The sequence below is a fragment of the Cicer arietinum genome, chromosome 7, assembly GCF_000331145.2.
Source record: "Cicer arietinum cultivar CDC Frontier isolate Library 1 chromosome 7, Cicar.CDCFrontier_v2.0, whole genome shotgun sequence".
NCBI lineage: Eukaryota > Viridiplantae > Streptophyta > Magnoliopsida > Fabales > Fabaceae > Cicer > Cicer arietinum.
The window spans coordinates 8,271,885-8,289,766 of record NC_021166.2 but is presented as its reverse complement, the minus strand read 5'-3'; the positions used below and the strand labels follow the sequence as shown (position 1 = coordinate 8,289,766).

The following is a 17,882-nucleotide window of genomic DNA, read 5'->3' as shown; positions in this document are numbered from 1 at the left end:
CATCTAACTTCCTAAGAGGATTGGCAAGAGTGCATTTCAACGAAGTGATTTAGCCCGGCTAACTTTGGGCTTTCTTTTATGAAAAAATCAATTTGGACTTGGTGATGCTCAAAATACCCCTACTTTCTCGCTAATTTTTCGGAACTCAGTTCGATAATAAAAAGTGGCATAATTTACACTATCAAATAAGTGATTTGGTAGTATTTTTTAACACTTATGAGTAAAATGTGGATCAATAATCATATTTTTCCCCAATGCAAAACGGAAGAAAAAGTGATGGTTCTTTGGTGAATTGGATTATGTAACTGACGTCTCACGATCATATTTATTTGACCCCAAAAAAACGTAGGATTAATTGTCTCTATAAACTCACTTAAATCTAATGTCAACACTTTCAATAAAATCAAATTGTGCTTTCAATTCCGGCTGATGATCTTTTCAAACATCTATATAATATTATAAAAAGATTCTTTTACAGGAAATAATTCAAAATTATATTTTAAGTTCATATTTTTTTTATTTTAAACTTAAATTTAAGAAGTTTAAAAATATTATATATAATTCATCCCAAATTAAATAATTTAAAATTTTAAAAATATTTTACATATTTATAAAAAACAATTCAAAATTTTGAAATTTTAAACAACAATCAAACAGATTTCATTTTATTCATTATATAAAACCGTCAATTATTTTGTACATGAATTAAAAAAAGGTTATATTATTATAGGAGTATAAACTGATTACACATTCCATGTGTCACACTTATTAGTCGTGGGAGATAATCCATCCAGTTTGCGGGAAAGCTTCCAATAAGATAAAGCCATGTCATCATGTGAAAAAAAACAAAAAAGTGGAGAAAAGGATGCACGGTAGAAGCGCGCCACCGAGAAGGTAACAGGGTTAGGTATATATGCCATATACGAGGAAAAGAAAAAGAAAAAGTATACAGAACTTGTGGCTAGAAATGAAACCTAGTTCTGACGTGGAATCGAACTTTTTTGGTTTAAACAGATCAGATCATAATCTTATTGGACGAACTCAATTTACAATTCACGTCAAAACCAAAATACTAACACGCTCTCACAAACAAATCTCCCGCAGAGAGTCACAACCACTAAATGCAAGAAACTAGAGATTCTACGATCAGCCTCTTCGGCCACAAAATTCCCCTGTCCGCCGGCGACAGAGACGGTGGTGAAGGTTATGAAGGGGAACAAGAACTACATGAAGAAAAATATCAAACACACGAGGTAAGCGGGATCGCTTTTTCCTTCTAAAGTATTTGTATACATGTCAACTGAAAGAAAACTATTTAATTTTCACCGTTCAGATACAGTCAAGTTTTTTCGGATACCGATTTTTCTGATTTTAATTTCATTTACTTTGTTCTTTTGTGTTCTTTTTTCTGAACATTTTCAGTCAAATCTGTCCAGGGAACAAGGACGGTGTTTCTTTTCACTTCAACTAGTTTTTTTATTTTTATTTTTTTTTTACCTTAATTAATGTTGTATGGATTAAAATTTAAAACAGTTTTTGGTTGAAACTTTCAGCTCACGGCTAACATAGTTCCTTCTTGCCCCGTGCTATTGTTCTTAGTGTTATGAATTTGTGAATCTTTATACACATCTTGGTTTTGTTTATGCAATCTCGCGGTATAAATTTATTAAGCAAAACACTTAATTAAATTATTGTAGGATCCAGAAGCTGAAAATGTCACCGAGAGAGTGCAAGAAACTTATCCTCCTTCAAATCTAGAAGAGGCTGAGAATTCAGGCAATTCATCACCTGAGGGTATCACAAACCTGAAAACACCTTCCATAGAAGAAGAGATTGCAAAATCAAAAGATGACAAGTCGGAGAAGGAACAATCACAAGAGAAAACACTGAAGAAGCCCGATAAATTGCTACCATGTCCTCGATGCAATAGCATGGACACTAAATTCTGTTACTACAACAACTACAATGTCAACCAGCCACGTTATTTCTGCAGAGCCTGTCAAAGATACTGGACTGCAGGTGGCGCCACGAGGAATGTTCCAGTTGGGGCAGGACGGCGAAAGAATAAGAACTCTGCCTCACATTATAACCACATAACTATCTCTGAGGCTCTTCAAGAAGCTACAATAGATTCTCCTAATGGAACGCATATTCACAGTTTGAAAAGCAATGGTAGAGTCATCAGCTTTGGATCAGATGCACCTATTTGTGACTCCATGGCATCTGTCCAAAACACTGGAGAGAAAAAGGTTGTTGATGGTACAAGAAATAGATTTCATGGCTTAGAGGATCAAAGTTTACATGGAGAAAATGGTGATGAGTACTCAAGTGTATCAAATTCAATGGGAGAAAGTAACAAGAGTACTACTAGTACCTTCCCACAACCTGTGCTCCAAAACAATGGTTTCCTTCCTCAACTTCCATGCATGCCTAATGTTCCATGGCCTTATACTTGGAACTCTCCAGTTCCACCACCTCATGGTTTGTGTCCTTTAGGATTTTCCTTTCCAATCTATCAACCGACGTTTTGGAACGTCCCATGGTTTCCCTCGCATTCCTATGCTTCTTCATCGATGTCTCCAAGCTCCGGTCCCAATTCTCCAACTTTGGGGAAGCATTCAAGGGACAGTGAACAAGACTCTTCTCACAAAGAACCATCGAAGCATAGAAATGGACGTGTTTTGGTTCCCAAAACTTTGAGAATTGATGACCCAAGCGAAGCTGCTAAGAGTTCTATATGGACAACTCTAGGAATTAAGAATGAATCAGCAAGTAGGGGAGGTATGTTTAAGGCCTTCCAATCAAAGAGGGGTGAAAGGAATGGCATTGAAACATCTTCTGTGTTGATGGCTAATCCTGCAGCATTATCTAGATCCCTTAATTTTCATGAAAACTTTTGAATTAGACAAGACACCAGTGTTGATAGCAGGATTAGTTAGACTGGTTAATTAACTCGTGTCAAGTTAGCAAGAGACAATGACCATTTGATTGGTTTCATTGACCATGTACATATATAAAATATATATGTGAAATACTAGTGTTATGTGTAAAACTAGATATAGGTTGTAGATGTTTTTGTACTATGTGGAAAAATGAATAATCAATCCTCTCTTTGAGTAGTTTCCTATCTCCCTCTCTCTAAACAACGTAAAGTCATAGAGGGTATCTATTTCTATGAAGAATCCGTCAATGAAGAGACCATCATAAAACTTACTAGGATGGTAGCAGTGAGCAATACAAATATAGAACCAATTAGTATTATTGCTGAATCAGTTAATTGAGAGAATGGACCTGACATTACAAACTATTCCTAGAATATTCAAGAGACTCTAGACTCATACAAATACCTTATAGGTAGCCTAATCTCATTACATCTAATGCTAAAATTTATTGCATTTTACTTTTTTTTTTTTTTTCTTCATTTGTTACCATCTCACAATCCATTCTATTAAAGTGTAAATTGTACTGATGACCAAAAAGAAGCAAGCTTCAACAATCCCCAAGACAACACAACCATCATTTTGTGTTGGCTTTTCATTCCCCTGTTTTATCGTAGCAACGGAAGCAAATTGTAACAACAACAACTTCCCATGGACAAGCTACAGAAGGTTGTTTTCAAAACATTGCTATGCGAGTGTGCACACTCACAATAGATATATGGATAGAGAGTAGCAACTATCAATCAAGTGAGAATATGCTCTCATGAAAAAGAGTCAAAATTGAATTCAAGTAAAATGATCTTGAATATGTATGGTTGAAGGCCTCTCACATGATGCATGAAGAGTGTGTGTGTATTTCGGAGGTGGTGGTAGGTGGGAATTAACTTAATGAAGGGATAAACGTCTAATATTACTCCGTTAATAACATCAGTTAATCAAACAAATCCAACCATTCAATATACTAACATGATGGAATAAATATTCATACCAAAATTATTAAACAAAGAAAGTTTGAAAAATACCTACTCCCACGATAAATTGATCCTGTAACACACCCAGTTAATATAGTAGAGTGGGTGAACTATGAAGAAAGAAAAGTACCCAAACTCGACCTTGTTGTTCTAGAGAGAGAGAGAGAGAGAGAGAGAGAGAGAATAACCATAGCTACACTTGAATACGTCAACTTAAGAGATGACAATGCCATCGCTTTCTTTGTGGTTACATAGATGGAGCTCCAAAAATTGTTATCATTCAAACCACATATGGGAATCAACACACAACAAATTAATATGTATAAATGTCCGTTCACTTCATTGAATTCTACATCCTCCGGTATCGGGCCCACGCCGAACATTGCCAAAGGCAGACAATTCCAGAAGGTCCATATCACGATCTGTAATTCATCCAGTATTCCCATCAGTAAGATTCCAATTACTGCAGATAGTTAATATGGTAATTATAGTCGTACCTGAAACTCTGCAATAAGAACTCTTCTGGATAAGATCAGCTTTGGAGATATCTGTTCGATTACCCTTTGATCGATTGACTGTTGCCTGGAAAATTATGTATAGAACTTTTATCAAATGAATGCATAGAAAATCAAATACAGCAGATTAAATGGCATTACTTATGGTTAGAAAATTAGCTAGAGCTGGTAAACATAATATTGTCACTTGCATCTAAACCACGCTGGAACTAGGAGTGAACTTTAGTAGCAAAACATAACTACATGAAAGCAGACATGAAAAACTCAAATAGAAGAAGGAAATCATGTCAGCATCTAATGACATTAGTATTAATGAACGGAAAACTCATCCCTAAAAAGTTTGAAAGCCACAGAATAGTGTAATGAAAGAAACAAAGAGATGTCCAATGATTAGAGTTATACACATGCTTGTTAGAAGAGCATATAATTATCTTTTAGAATTAGCTTCCATATTTTCTTATTTGGTAAGGATTAAGAAGAATCTAGTATAAGTATAAATAAGGATTGGTACTTTGTCTTTTGTATTAATATCTGACATATCATTCACATCAATATCAATATATGCTATTGATCATAGCATTCCTTTTGCTCTCTCTATACCTAACTCCATAAGCTCAACAGCTTGTGTCCAATATCAAAGGTTTCACTTTTAGGGGAACCAGCTTAATAATATGTCATCGTTACTAATACAACCTCAACATATCTGCATTTTGATTCTTAACGAGTGCCAGCATTTTCCATACTTTGCAAAAAATTATTTCTAATTTCATATTATCCAGTATCTTTATAGTATAGCAGCCTTAGCAAGATAAGGTTTAGTTGGAGTATATTTGGATTTAAAGAATCACATGTTGATTTTTTTTTTTTTTAAAAAGGCACTCAGCAATAGCACATTATACAATACAACATATTACACTATACACCCCCTTCCGTGTTCTTTTTCCTCAAATAGAAACATAGAGAAACTGGGAAACCTCACCTGTAACACTTGACAGTTTTCCAGCGTGCTTTTGCCCCCCTGAATTTCATAAAGACACCCAAACGAATAAAGTAAAAAAAGGAAACCAATATAAAGAATGCAAGAAATGTGTATGTGTTGATAATTTGCTTGAAGGTGGAAAAAAAGGAAAAACCTTGGAGTAAGGGAGAATGTGATCGTAGTCATGACAGAGACAACCAGGGCAACCTACGAGTTTACGAAACATAAGGTTACCGAGGGGGTCTCTGCGCCATCGATCGGGGTCTCGTCCTTTGACCTTCTCAGCTTTTTCCCAGCATTTCTGTTTAACACTGTGTGGGAAGCTTCGGGGGTTAGGGTTAGGGTTAGGGTATTCGTCAAAGAGGAGAACGGTTGGGTCATCGTCGAGGAGAGTGGCAGAGGATGATGAGCTTAGTTTGGATGAAGAAGAAGACGACAAGTTGGATGAAGTGGTTTTGGTACGATCCTTCAACGGTGAGGTTGAGTTTCTTCGTCTCCTCCTTTCTTGTCTGCCACTGCCAGCAGCGGCAGAATAACCACCACTCATTTGCCGCGGGCGCTTCCTCCACTTATCCTTTTATTAGAGACCAAATATCTTTATGTTTTATGTTTTTTAATAGATTATACTTACTGTCCCTTTAAAAAATCTTTCTTTTTAAAATAATTTAACTGATGTAAAACAATTATACTGGAAATTAATTATAATCCTTAAATTCTTAAAATAATTTAATTTTTCTCATTATTATTTTTAAAATTTTGAAATCAAAAAATTAATTATTTTAAATATTTTTATCAATTTGGTAAATCATAAAATAATCTAAAAAATATCTTAAATATCTCCAAATAAGTTATTATTTATGACTGATTTTTTTAAAATTGAGTTTTACTGTGACACGCTAACACAAAATAATTTTTTTTTTAATAATTTTTACATTGTATCAAAATTATTTTTTAAAATATATAACAAACTGACACTTATGAAGTGTTTGTCTTTTTTCATAAAATAATCACTTTATTAAAAAAAAAATCAATATTCGAATAGATAGATATTTTTTAGCAAACAGATCCAAAAGAATAATTTAATTTAATTATAATTTTAATCTTTCTTTAAAAATAATAATTTTGGTTATTTTAATTAAAAAATAATTAAATATATCTTAAATAATTTTGTAGTATATATTAATTTTTTTATATTTATTAAATAAATTACAATGAAGTCTATCAACATTCAATATGACATTGGTCGGACAGAGCATTTTGAAACTCTTCTTCTTTGGTAGACTTTCTGCTTCATATTGCGTCGTCTATCTTTGTTCGCTACTATTTCAACACTGAAATATTTGCAATTTTCTTTTGCATAATTTACATGTCTTATTTGAAGCTAAGTAATGGGATTATCTAGTAGACCAATTCAAACAGGAGTTCTGCAAGTTATATGGCATGACTTTAGAGCCTTTGCTCAATATCTATCTGCAATCTGGTCTTTCAGCTCTCAAAACTCCGAATCCTTAAAAAATATAATTATTTGCAAGAACTTTTTTAACCTGTAAACTCCTATGCTCTAGCATCGTCATGAGTTATTATCATTCTTACATACATATATAATGGCCCGCCAACAAAAAATGAAATTAAATCACCTGAATCTCCTTAATGGGTAGTTATGTTCATATAAACAATTCTAGAGCATTTAATGTAAGATAAGATATTTCACATTTCCAGTCTTGAGCCTTTATGTAGCCGTTATTAGAAATCGTAGTTTATTTTGGGATACAATATTCATATCATTTTTAACTGGTGTCTAAGGTTACCCTTCAGTTGATTTTAATGTCATTTTTCAAAGTCTTACTAATATGTAATTTCTATTCCTATAAATAATTTAAAATATGGTTACTGTCACTCACAAGCATCTTGTTTATAAAAATGACAATAATGAAGTTTTTTCAATGCACAAAAGTCAAAAAAAGAAAGAATGAAACAAAGGTGAGACCACGTGAATCTGTTTCGGAAAGCAAAAAGGTGTCGCGTTTTGGACAAGGCCACGAGGGTATAGAACAAAACGTGGCATGCAAAAGCTAAAACACTACCTGGATTGTGTTTGTTGGTAGATAAGGTGTTTGTTTGTTTGTTGTTTACGCTTCCATATTACAATTGATATTTTAGAGAAATCTCACCGTCCATTTTCAAATATTTAGCTTGGTTGGTTCCCCAAACTTTATCCACCGAAATCACAGCTATACCCATCGTCCTACAACAATTTATTTCCTCTTACATATCTCTTTTCTCTTTTCCTCTCTGTTTCAACTTTCCGTCTTTTCCCTCAACCAAATCAACATTGCTTCATAACTTCTCTCAATTAATTCTTTTCTACACTATACATTACATTGCTCTTCATTATCTCAACAAGGTTCGTTTTCTACTTCACTGCAATTTGAATTTCCCTTTTTTGTTCAATCGTCTCTAATTAAAATATTGGACTAAAAATATCTGTTCATGATGATTTTTAAATTTTTAGGATGGGTAGAGTTAAACTAAAGATAAAGAAATTGGAGAGCACAAGCAACCGCCATGTGACTTATTCGAAGCGGAAAAGTGGAATCTTAAAGAAAGCAAAGGAATTATCAATATTATGTGATATTGATATTCTCCTTCTCATGTTTTCTCCAACGGGAAAGCCTACCTTGTTACAAGGAGAGCGCGGGTAATGATGATGAATCATTATTATCTTTGTCTTTCTATCACAAAATATTGGCTAATTGTAAAATATTACTCACACTAATATTATGACAATTTTGCACCTTGGGTTTATTTTCAGCAATATGGAGGAGATTATTGCAAAATTTGCCCAACTTAGTCCACAAGAAAGGGCCAAAAGGTTACCTAATTTTATCCATTTCTTTTTTCTTTTTTCTTCGTTTATTCACGATGAATGAGCTAATCTTTTTTTTTGGGGGGGGATTCTAATTTAGCAGAAAAATGGAAAGTCTCGAAGTAAGATTACTATGCTCTTCTCTTATATGCCTTTTCCATATATTAATTTTGCTTCATCAAGTGCATATTTGATGTAGTCTCCTCCATTTTCTGTTTATGATTATAAATTTGGTGTTGTTTTAAAATATAGGCACTGAAAAAAACTTTCAGGAAATTGGATCATGATGTAAAAATACAAGATTTCTTGGGTTCAAGGTAAGTGATCGTGATTATCATATTGCCAATGTCTCCTTTGTAAGTGTTTTTGAAGATTCTGACTTTTTCTCCTTTTAATCTTGCAGCAGTCAAACAATAGAGGTACAGTTTACTCACAAACATCATCTTAGTTTATAATTACTCCAAAAATATTAAGTTGATAGACATAGTTAAACAACCAAAACATTATGAGTTGAATTGCCATGTGCAGGAGTTAACTCATCAAATGAGAGTTTTACAATTTCAGCTCGCAGAAATACAACAGAGACTGAGGTGCAACTTTGGAGCTTTTGGTTGTTAAAGTATTTCTTTTTCTTTTTTTGTGTTATTTTATTGCTCTCTTGTTGAACTATTATTCATTGGGCCTTTGCCTTTCCAATTTTGTATGTGTTTTTCAATTGTTAATTTTTTTATATACCATCATATGACATGCATATGTATTCTTATTTCTTGTTCATTTGGATTTTGGATATTCATTTTTTTTCTTATTATATATTTATTTAAACTACGATTCTCATTCACATGTGGTCAAAATTGTTTCAGATGACACCATTTGACATTTCTCAGACTTACAAGACAATGCTAAAACTAATATATTTTTATCTTATACATGTTTGTATGTTTTTGCAAGCATTTTCCATATCTTGTTACAATCAATTTGACAGTTAAATATTTTAATTATGACAATGTAGAGATAAAAACAAAACTAATTATACATATTATTTTACCCCCTCCCCCAAACCTTTAACGCATAACAATAAAATGTCCATAGAAATGTTTCTGGGAGAACCTTTAACTTCTGAAGTTGTTTCACCATTTTAATAGATTGTACAACTTTGAGGTTGTGTACCTCTCGATGCTTAAAGACCACAACTTTCTCAAATGACAAGAAATCTTCTATAATAATCCCTCAATCATTGTGTGACTCGACTATCATAAATTGAGTCATCGTAGAGTAATCTTATTTTACATTTGAAATATTTCAGCTATTGGAATAACATGGAGAAGATCAATAATTTAGAACATCTTAGACAAATGGAAGATTCACTCAGGGAATCAATCAACCGGTTGTGTTTACAAAAGGTAATATTGCAGACTAGTTGTGACATTATGTCATTTGTTAAGTAGTTATGATAAATAAACACTTCAATATTAGGAGTGTATTTCAATATTCTCCCATTCCCTCAAAGGATCCTTACTATTGAGAGTTTATGAAGCGGTGAATATTAATATATAGTTTTCATTGGCAGGAAAATTTAGGGAAGCGACAACTAATTTCACTTGAATGCGCTAACCAAGTAAATAATGTTGCACTTTCTCTCATTTTATCAATCTTGTTAGTTTCTTCAAGATAATCTTATCTAGGATAATATTGCTTTGTAGTTACCAGAAGGAATGACTTTACCGTTGATGATGGCTGATCTACAAGAATCTCAACCCTTGTCTTGGCTTCTAAGTGGTGATAATCATCAATTGATGTTACATAGTGAACCAAAATATCTTCCATTTAGGTGAGTTAACTATGGTATGAAACTTGCAACCAAATTTATACAAAATTTTGTAATAATATCTATTTGACAAAAGTTGTGCTCGTTTTATCTACAAAGGTTTCACATCTTAATAAACTATCATGTCTGCTTTCTAATTAATATGTTTCATTAGACCAACAAATTTTTAAATTTAATTATATATTTGTGTTTCATCTTACACTCTATTTATTGATTCCATTATATAACATACATACAGTGATAATGGCAATAAAGAGGTCGAATGCTCCAATGACATTTCACTCACAGGATATTCTGGTTATATTGGGAATGGCAAACTTGAGGTTGGGAGCTCTCCACATGTCACAACTTTGGGTCAGGGAGGTGGTGGTTCCTTGAATGAGTTAAATGGAAATCCTTACATAAATGTACAACATTGTGAGCAATTTGCATACCCTCCTCCACCGAATCTCGAGGAAGCAAAACATCACCAAACAATGAATAGTAAACAAGATAATGTAGATTACCAAGTTAATAACAATTATGAACTTCCTAGAGCACTATTTGAAAATGGACACCAGTTATGGAATTCTACTTCTGGCTCTTGTGGGATTGCCATGTATAATGAGAATGGTTACCATAGGGTAAGCAAACACTCATTTTCTGTTTCCTTGTCTTGTATAGATTTCACATAAATTGCTAAAAGATGGTTGGGACCACTTGAACATGAATATTCACCATGTATCATTTATTTTAGCTTTGGTTTCTAATTATCTAATAAACAACTTGATTTTTGGTTGATTTGAGTTGTTTAATTTCCTTTATTATGCAGTAACTGATTGGTCCATGCCAGTTTCATAAATTGAGAAGGATGCAGACTTAAATGGTGTGACCATTGCTTGCAAATTATATCTGCAAGGACAAGATCATGTTGCTTCTCCACCTATGAAATCAACAATACTCCGCATAGAGAGTTGTCTATGTTATTTGTATATATTGTATGACTTGTAGGATATAGTTTGTCCATATACAAAATATTTTATTGCATTGATTGACTTGTTTATTGGTAGATTTGTTGCATTGGGTTAGTGATCCAAGTTGTAGATTTGAATTTTTGTAGAAAATGAAGTGTAATTTACAGTAAGATTTGAGTTTGATTGTCTTGGAAAACTAATCCTTTAAGTTTTTTTCAAAAAAATTATAACCAATATAAACCTCCCTCAGTTCAATGGTAGAACGATGTGAGATCTTGTGGCTGCCATTCCTAGACATTAAATATTGTGAATGCATTTAGTAGGCACTTTGCTTCCTTCGAAGGATATTCTTTTAGTTCTTTGATGGAAACTAATTGAAAATACGACAAACATAGGTGATTTGGACTAGGATTGAAGTGAGAATTTCCATTGCCACTCAACTTGATATCCTTAGGCTCCCCTATTCAAAAAAATTAAAAACACGTTTCAAAATATGTGGGGTAACGATCCCTATACTTCTCGCATGCTAAACAAACACTCTAGGATCTAAGCTAGATCCCCATGATGTCAAATATGTAACTTTGAAATAATACTGAAACACATAAATTTAAAAAGAAGTCACCATGGACAAAAGAATAATTCGCAAATCTCTATGAGTTCTAGTAATTTTTCATCTATGGTGATATTATACGTTCTTGTTGGCTTTCAAAGTGATTATTAGTTCAGTCGATGGGCAAATCAAACTATGAAATCCACCATTTATTCTTTGTGAACAATTATAAAAACACTTCACAAAATAAGGCCATTCCCAATGTGGAGACCTAACTCCAAAAGACTTAGTATTTGTGAGAGATAAATAGGATAAATAGACAAATTAATAATTCAAATTATAATCGTCAATCAAATTAATCTTTGAATTTTGAAAATTAACAAATACATTCATGAAGTTGTGAAATAGTAATCAAAATTGTTCATATTTAAACTTTTATTATTAGATATGACATGTTAATTAAATATTTGATTTATGTATGTTGATCTCATATCAATCTTATCACAATGTAAACTAAGTTCTCGATGAAATTTGAATATTTAATAAATAAATTTATGAATAATTAGTTTATGCATAATTACAATTACTCATAAATTTATCTCTTAAGATAAAAAAATTTTATCGGTAACTTTGTCCATGAGAATATCACATTGATGTTGAATCAATATGGATAAGTCAAATATTCAATTTATTTTGCAAAAAATGAGTAATAACAACGCTCCTTTTACCGTGCTTGTTTGAAATAGTGTTCTTGTTACATGTATTGGAAAATACGAAAACTAATTTTGTCAATTCAGAAATTAATTTTATCAATTCAGAAATTAATTTTATCAACGTTTACAATCTTAGAAATCAATTTGTATATTCACTCAAAAAAAATATTTTTTACAAAACATTTTTTCCATGTAGGTCCCATCCAATTTTAACATAAAAAAATGTGTTGAGTTGAAAAGATTGAGTATTTATTAAGCGATATCATTGAAACACTATAAATGAGTGATCTATAATAGTGAGACTTAAATAACTCAAAAATAGTTATCCGTTGTGAATGTTAAGAGTGGAAATAAATAAGACCATCCGATTAGGCATGTGGCATGACCTACTTAAAATCTCATATGACTTAACTCATTAAATAAAAAGCCTAGAATCATACGCATGCTTATAAAAAACCTATTGGGTCGACATATATGTTGAGACAAAATATCTTTCAATTGTTTTAATGATAACACATTATTTATAAAAGTATGATTACGCTTATTATCTAATATGTGCTCTTGAGAGTGTATCTAAGTTAGAAAATAGGTTCTTTATCACATTGATCAAAAGAAGTATATTTGACACAATCTGATATGTCCTCTAAGTTAGAGGATAAATAAGTTGAGGATAAACTCTTAACCTCTACGGTAAATGATATACAATATCACAAAAAAGATAAATCCACAACAACAACAAAATGAAGATAAATCTGTATCTGAAGACAAACAGTAAAATGATAAACAATTCAATAGGAAAAGGATCCAAGACATATGATAAACAATAAAATGATGAACTTCTGGTTCCATTCATCCTCAAACATAGGGAATGTCCAAAAGTACCATAGTACGAAAAAAGTGTTGTACTTGACAAGAAATGCAAGACACTACAACTTTTGGAAAAGGAAAAAGTCAAAAGTACAAGTCATGTCCTAACTTATGGAAATATCAAATCTCCTATATGAGGACGAACTGTAAACTCATCATCCTAAACTCATGTATTACAAGGACAATTGATTGACACTTATGTAAATCAGTTTAATAACCATGAACATTTAATCAAAGTCTCCAACGGTCACTTAATACTTTTCTTCATGGACGAAGCTTCATAATTCTTCATCAATATATACAACAACTACTCATACAAAAGAGAAACATTCAAAGTTAAGAAGACTATCTCATCCTCTATTTACACTTTCTATAATATTTAACTATATCCTTGAGAGCATCCTCTTAGAAAGTTATTGCAAAAGAGAAATAATCAAACTATCATTTTAAATCACTAAATATGTATATTTCAAGTTCATATAAATAGGGTAATAGTTGTAAATCGAAAAGAAATATAATGTACACTTGATGAGGCTGAAAAACAAACACATAAAAGAAAAGTTTCCGTCAGAGGACAAGTCATTTTGAACTATAGTAAAACTCACAAGTTTGTGAAGAACTTGACGTAACCCATTTTGAGTGAACCAATATAAATTTATGTGTGTCCTCTTTATATGTTTTTAGTTTTTTTGTTTCATACATTCATCCTCATAATTTGCATTTCATCCTCTCATAAAGGATAAAGTTTTAAAACAGTCAACTAGCAAATTTTAAAACAACAATATCACTATTTAACCCTCATTCTAATAATATTTCAGTTACTTCAATATATATATATATATATATATATATATGAAACCCTACTTATTTACAAAACTATACTTTTAATCTGAATTTGATGGTGTAGTTACGTCACACATTCATATGGTCAATGAATGTAACACTGTATATTAAAATCATATGATTAAATTATTAAATAGATTATTTTTAAACAAATTTTTTCAAGAGATTGATTTTTTTTGTATAACGTTTTTATTTGAATTGACCAAATTTTTAATTCAAGAGTCTGAAATTGTTAACCTCGTTATTTGAACCAAACCACATGGTTGGGGTTAGACGTATTTAGATGAAATATAAGTTAGATTGGATGAAATCATCATAAACTCGTGAACACTAATTAGTTTTCAAAAAGAGGCGTATAAGAAAAATCGGGGGATGCAAAAAGAACCGCTTATCAGCAATTGTGGACATACTGGGCCGAATCTTCCATAGGCCGTTTTATATTGCCTACGGGTCAGGTCGAAATCAATTTTTTTAATAACGATCCGCGGCCGTCAACTCTCGAATACCCTAATTCCTTCGATCTCTCTCTATATATTGCTGATAATCTTAAACCCTAATATCATCATCACAATCGAAACCCCTCATTAGGGTTTTGATCTCCCCATCGCATTTCGTCCTTGTTCTTTTCAATCCTCATTCACTTGGTTTTTCTTCTGTTCGTTGAACTTTATTAGTGTTTGCATGTTGTGTTTTTAAACTATTCTACTATCGTGTGCCTATGATGGTGTTAAATATACTTTGAGATTTATTTCTATGAAACCAATTTTCATCTGAGGCACATGCTTATTTTCAATTATTTCATATGTGAATTTCAATTTTTTTATTCTGGTTTTACTTTTTAATTAGGTTATCATATTGATCGGTTCTGGAGTTGAATCCCCTGATTCTAATCTCACGAATGATAGTGTTTAGTTTTTTCTGCCATTTTGAACTTGTTTTTTCTTTGTTAAGCTACATAATTAAAGGTTGGATCTGGTATAAGAAATTTGTTATATGCAGATGATGAAAAAAAGACAGGGACATCAGCACTCCAATGGAGAATGTTGACTTAGTCTAATGGGAATCTCTCTGATGCGTTTTAACGAAATACCCTCTTTGTTTCTCATCGTTTTTTATTTATTTGAACAATGGGATTTTTTAATTATTGATATTGTTTTGTCACTTCAAATTATTATCTTTGCGACGTCGAAAATTTGTTCTTTAACTGGTCTTTGTGTTCATCTTGATTATACATATGCAAATGACGATAAAATAGACAGGGACATCAGTACTCCTAATTAGAGGATGACGATTTGTCGATGGGAATCTCTCTGATGCATAAAGTATTTTTAAATCCATTACTTATAGTTGATTTGTCTTTTAAAGATTGTTTGTCACTCTCGTTTTAAATATTACATGGTTTTTTTGTGTAGACACATTGATATATCAGGAGTATGAATGTTACGTTATATTCGTTTTCCTCCTCACTTTTGATGTATTGTGTAATCTAAAACTGATATATAGGTACTCTTAACAACGTTTTATTGTTATTGTGGTTCCAAATTTGAATTATAATATGGTATTTTCACTTGACTGGGTTATATGTTTTATGCAGATATTTTTTAATGAGTTGGCCAATGATGTACTCATTGCACGTATTACCAGATATTTTATTTGATGATAATCTCAAAATTGTCACTACCTCTGAGGCCATTTCATACTGTGAATATAATTTCTCATGCATATAAAAAATCCATGTTTTATAAGAATCATGTTCATTGTTTGTTTTAATTTTGTTGTGATTTTACTACTCTCATTTGGATTGTTATCATAATAACAGTATTACGAGCCTAATGATTGTCATAAAGAACGGAGATTTGAATATTGCTTTTGTTGAAGCATTTGATAATCTTTGCTCCAAAAGCAACTGATGTAAAAAAGCGTTCTATTGTGGTATTAATGAAGGCTGGGTTAATGTTGGTTTGGCTATATAGAAAAAGTTTTTGGATTTGCTGATAAAATATATCAAATGCGGCCGGTTTCTCTCTTTATTCTTGGTTGGAAGAAGCTTCAGTCTACAGATTATTGATTCTACAAATATACGTTAGGATTGGATGTGGAATTCAAGGAGCTTGAAGTTCAAGTTGCATGGTGTTGTATGGCATTTGGATTTTGTATTGCATTTGATCAATATATTTCAAGATTCTTATTCTGTTCTAAATTTGTCGAATTGAATTTTAGTTTGGAGCCTCGCTCTTAGGCGGGGCTTGCGCAATATTAAATTGGAAAGGGTAGTCCCTGTTAAAAAGGGTACTGTATGTTTGTAGTCCCTTTTGAAAAATAAAATTCATTGAGAATATTTTTATCAGTTGGTATCAATACTTTTATTGGTTTATTTCATGATACAGAGTTACATTCTAATTTTTTTTATTGACACTAGTGATTTATGTTATCATGGTTTTTATGGTTCTCTTTATCATTTTTGTTGGGATATAACTTGATCTGTTAGTGTTTCTAAATCTTTTTACCAATTGTCTTACAGATTTGCATTCTGTTTTGTCTCCCTTTTTTGTTTGGTTGTTATATTCCCAAATTTCTGAATATTAACGATGATTAAACAAACCCTTTCAAGTTTTCAATTTTTTTCGTTGTCTAATGTTCATTCTATAACAATAATTCATTTTTGCTCCCAATATCCTGTCCTAGTGTTTTCGTTCACTGGATTATTAACTAGAAAAATAAGCCTTTTCGTTCGCTGGATTATTAACTAGATGTTCGTTGGCTTGTCCTAGAGTTTTGAAAACTACCATCTATTTTTTATGTTAATAATCCTCATGTCTTTTGTTTCGTTTTTCCACGGTAAGAGGGGAGCTTGGGAATGAAATCCATTAGAGCCCTTATTATTGTGGTAATTTAAAACTTATGTTGGACTTTTTGAACTCTTAACACATTTATTCTATTTCTGTCAATATTTTGAAGTTTTTGTAAAACAAAATCAATATTTTTGAAGGTGTGTATTCCTTTAATTATATGTGGACTATTTATAGGATAGTTGACTGTGGCATACTGTTAATTAATTCTGCTTCTCATCTTCATTGGCATACATTTTGGTCTTGTTCGAGAGCTTTGTGATTTTGCTAAATGAAATTTGAATTTTTTTTTATATATTCGATTTTGGTTAAATATTTTTTTAAGTGATTCAATAACTAGATCTATAATATAATATAAAAAATAGAAAATCATTAAAGTCTCATAACTAGGTAGTATACACATTTTAATTACAATGTGATTCATAACAAACTTTAAGATAAATCTTTCATCGATAAGATAAATCTTTCAAATTAAATTTCTACTTAACTTTGACACACTTAACATAACCAGGAAAATTCTAAGTAGTTCCAAGCGTGTAGTGATTCAAAAGTGTCCAATTTCTTCAATTTTCTTTTGCATTTTCATAACTAGGTCATGATTCATTTATTTCATTGAAGGTATAATATCCTTTATTTTTAATTTTAACTTTAATATTTATAGTATTGCCGCGTAAAAATATTTTACCTGATAGTTTAGTCAAATGGTAAGAAACAAAATACATAGATTAACTCTAAATAAAAATTATTTAAACAAACACAAAAAAGACATTTTATTAATTTAAAAGTATACATCATTTATGTTCCAACAAAAAATATGTACAGTATTTAATTCTATTTTGTTTGTTTGTGAATATCTAAATTAAGTCCAAATTTTTTTTGTAATGAAACCCTTTAATTTATTTTTTAAAGTTTTTCCACTTCGAATTAAAATGCTTTTTCTTTTATATTTTTTTAGAAATTCTTTGATTTGTTGATGTAATATAAATTAGATATTTAATATGTGTGGCCCATT

The 17,882-nt window shown here is 31.5% G+C and overlaps 3 protein-coding genes and 4 non-coding genes across 10 annotated transcripts; 6 read left to right on the top strand and 1 right to left on the bottom strand.

Annotated features, from left to right (window-relative positions):
* Positions 1-954: 954 nt before the first annotated feature.
* LOC101503333 (cyclic dof factor 1) lies at positions 955-3,119 on the top strand. Its single transcript, XM_004508670.4, has 2 exons — positions 955-1,253; positions 1,698-3,119. Exons 1-2 carry the CDS (start codon positions 1,122-1,124, stop codon positions 2,898-2,900), a joined length of 1,335 nt encoding a protein of 444 aa, XP_004508727.1. The 5' UTR covers positions 955-1,121; the 3' UTR covers positions 2,901-3,119.
* A 751-nt stretch (positions 3,120-3,870) lies between these two features.
* On the bottom strand, positions 3,871-6,028 carry LOC101503008 (uncharacterized). The gene is made up of 4 exons (XM_004508669.4): positions 5,559-6,028; positions 5,405-5,443; positions 4,408-4,492; positions 3,871-4,332 (listed from the first exon to the last, which is right to left on the bottom strand). The coding sequence occupies exons 1-4, from the start codon at positions 5,949-5,951 to the stop codon at positions 4,250-4,252; spliced, it is 600 nt and encodes a 199-aa protein (XP_004508726.1). The 5' UTR covers positions 5,952-6,028; the 3' UTR covers positions 3,871-4,249.
* A 1,532-nt stretch (positions 6,029-7,560) lies between these two features.
* On the top strand, positions 7,561-11,218 carry LOC101502697 (agamous-like MADS-box protein AGL65). 4 transcript variants are annotated; one of them, XM_073370737.1, is made up of 12 exons: positions 7,561-7,808; positions 7,917-8,102; positions 8,217-8,276; positions 8,371-8,392; positions 8,523-8,587; positions 8,677-8,689; positions 8,799-8,860; positions 9,574-9,670; positions 9,838-9,885; positions 9,971-10,098; positions 10,334-10,718; positions 10,907-11,218. In XM_073370737.1, exons 2-12 carry the CDS (start codon positions 7,918-7,920, stop codon positions 10,907-10,909), a joined length of 1,068 nt encoding a protein of 355 aa, XP_073226838.1. In that variant the 5' UTR covers positions 7,561-7,808; position 7,917; the 3' UTR covers positions 10,910-11,218. The 4 variants fall into 4 exon arrangements, with proteins under 4 accessions (XP_073226838.1, XP_027192217.2, XP_073226837.1 ...); XM_027336416.2 differs by having other exon boundaries at positions 7,562-7,808; positions 8,374-8,392; XM_073370736.1 differs by having other exon boundaries at positions 7,562-7,808; positions 8,674-8,689.
* Positions 11,219-14,730: 3,512 nt separating this feature from the next.
* On the top strand, positions 14,731-14,803 carry LOC113787840 (small nucleolar RNA Z267). Its single transcript, XR_003474362.1, has one exon. It is a non-coding gene; the product is annotated as a small nucleolar RNA Z267 (small nucleolar RNA).
* Positions 14,804-15,013: 210 nt separating this feature from the next.
* On the top strand, positions 15,014-15,099 carry LOC113787845 (small nucleolar RNA R44/J54/Z268 family). The gene has a single exon (XR_003474367.1). It is a non-coding gene; the product is annotated as a small nucleolar RNA R44/J54/Z268 family (small nucleolar RNA).
* A 155-nt stretch (positions 15,100-15,254) lies between these two features.
* Positions 15,255-15,341, top strand: LOC113787846 (small nucleolar RNA R44/J54/Z268 family). The gene has a single exon (XR_003474368.1). It is a non-coding gene; the product is annotated as a small nucleolar RNA R44/J54/Z268 family (small nucleolar RNA).
* A 291-nt stretch (positions 15,342-15,632) lies between these two features.
* Positions 15,633-15,712, top strand: LOC113787868 (small nucleolar RNA snoR122). Its single transcript, XR_003474390.1, has one exon. It is a non-coding gene; the product is annotated as a small nucleolar RNA snoR122 (small nucleolar RNA).
* Positions 15,713-17,882: the final 2,170 nt, after the last annotated feature.

Excerpts from the sequence above, each read along its gene's own strand:
- LOC101503333 (XM_004508670.4), top strand. The coding sequence starts at position 1,122 with ATGCAAGAAACTAGAGATTCTACGATCAGCCTCTTCGGCCACAAAATT. Across the intron at positions 1,254-1,697 it reads AAAAATATCAAACACACGAG|GATCCAGAAGCTGAAAATGT; the intron begins GTAAGCGGGATC and ends AAATTATTGTAG.
- LOC101503008 (XM_004508669.4), bottom strand. The coding sequence starts at position 5,951 with ATGAGTGGTGGTTATTCTGCCGCTGCTGGCAGTGGCAGACAAGAAAGG. Across the intron at positions 5,444-5,558 it reads ACATTCTCCCTTACTCCAAG|GGGGGCAAAAGCACGCTGGA; the intron begins GTTTTTCCTTTT and ends TATGAAATTCAG. Across the intron at positions 4,493-5,404 it reads AAAACTGTCAAGTGTTACAG|GCAACAGTCAATCGATCAAA; the intron begins GTGAGGTTTCCC and ends ATAATTTTCCAG.
- LOC101502697 (XM_073370736.1), top strand. The coding sequence starts at position 7,918 with ATGGGTAGAGTTAAACTAAAGATAAAGAAATTGGAGAGCACAAGCAAC. Across the intron at positions 8,277-8,370 it reads CCACAAGAAAGGGCCAAAAG|CAGAAAAATGGAAAGTCTCG; the intron begins GTTACCTAATTT and ends ATTCTAATTTAG. Across the intron at positions 8,393-8,522 it reads GAAAAATGGAAAGTCTCGAA|GCACTGAAAAAAACTTTCAG; the intron begins GTAAGATTACTA and ends TTTAAAATATAG.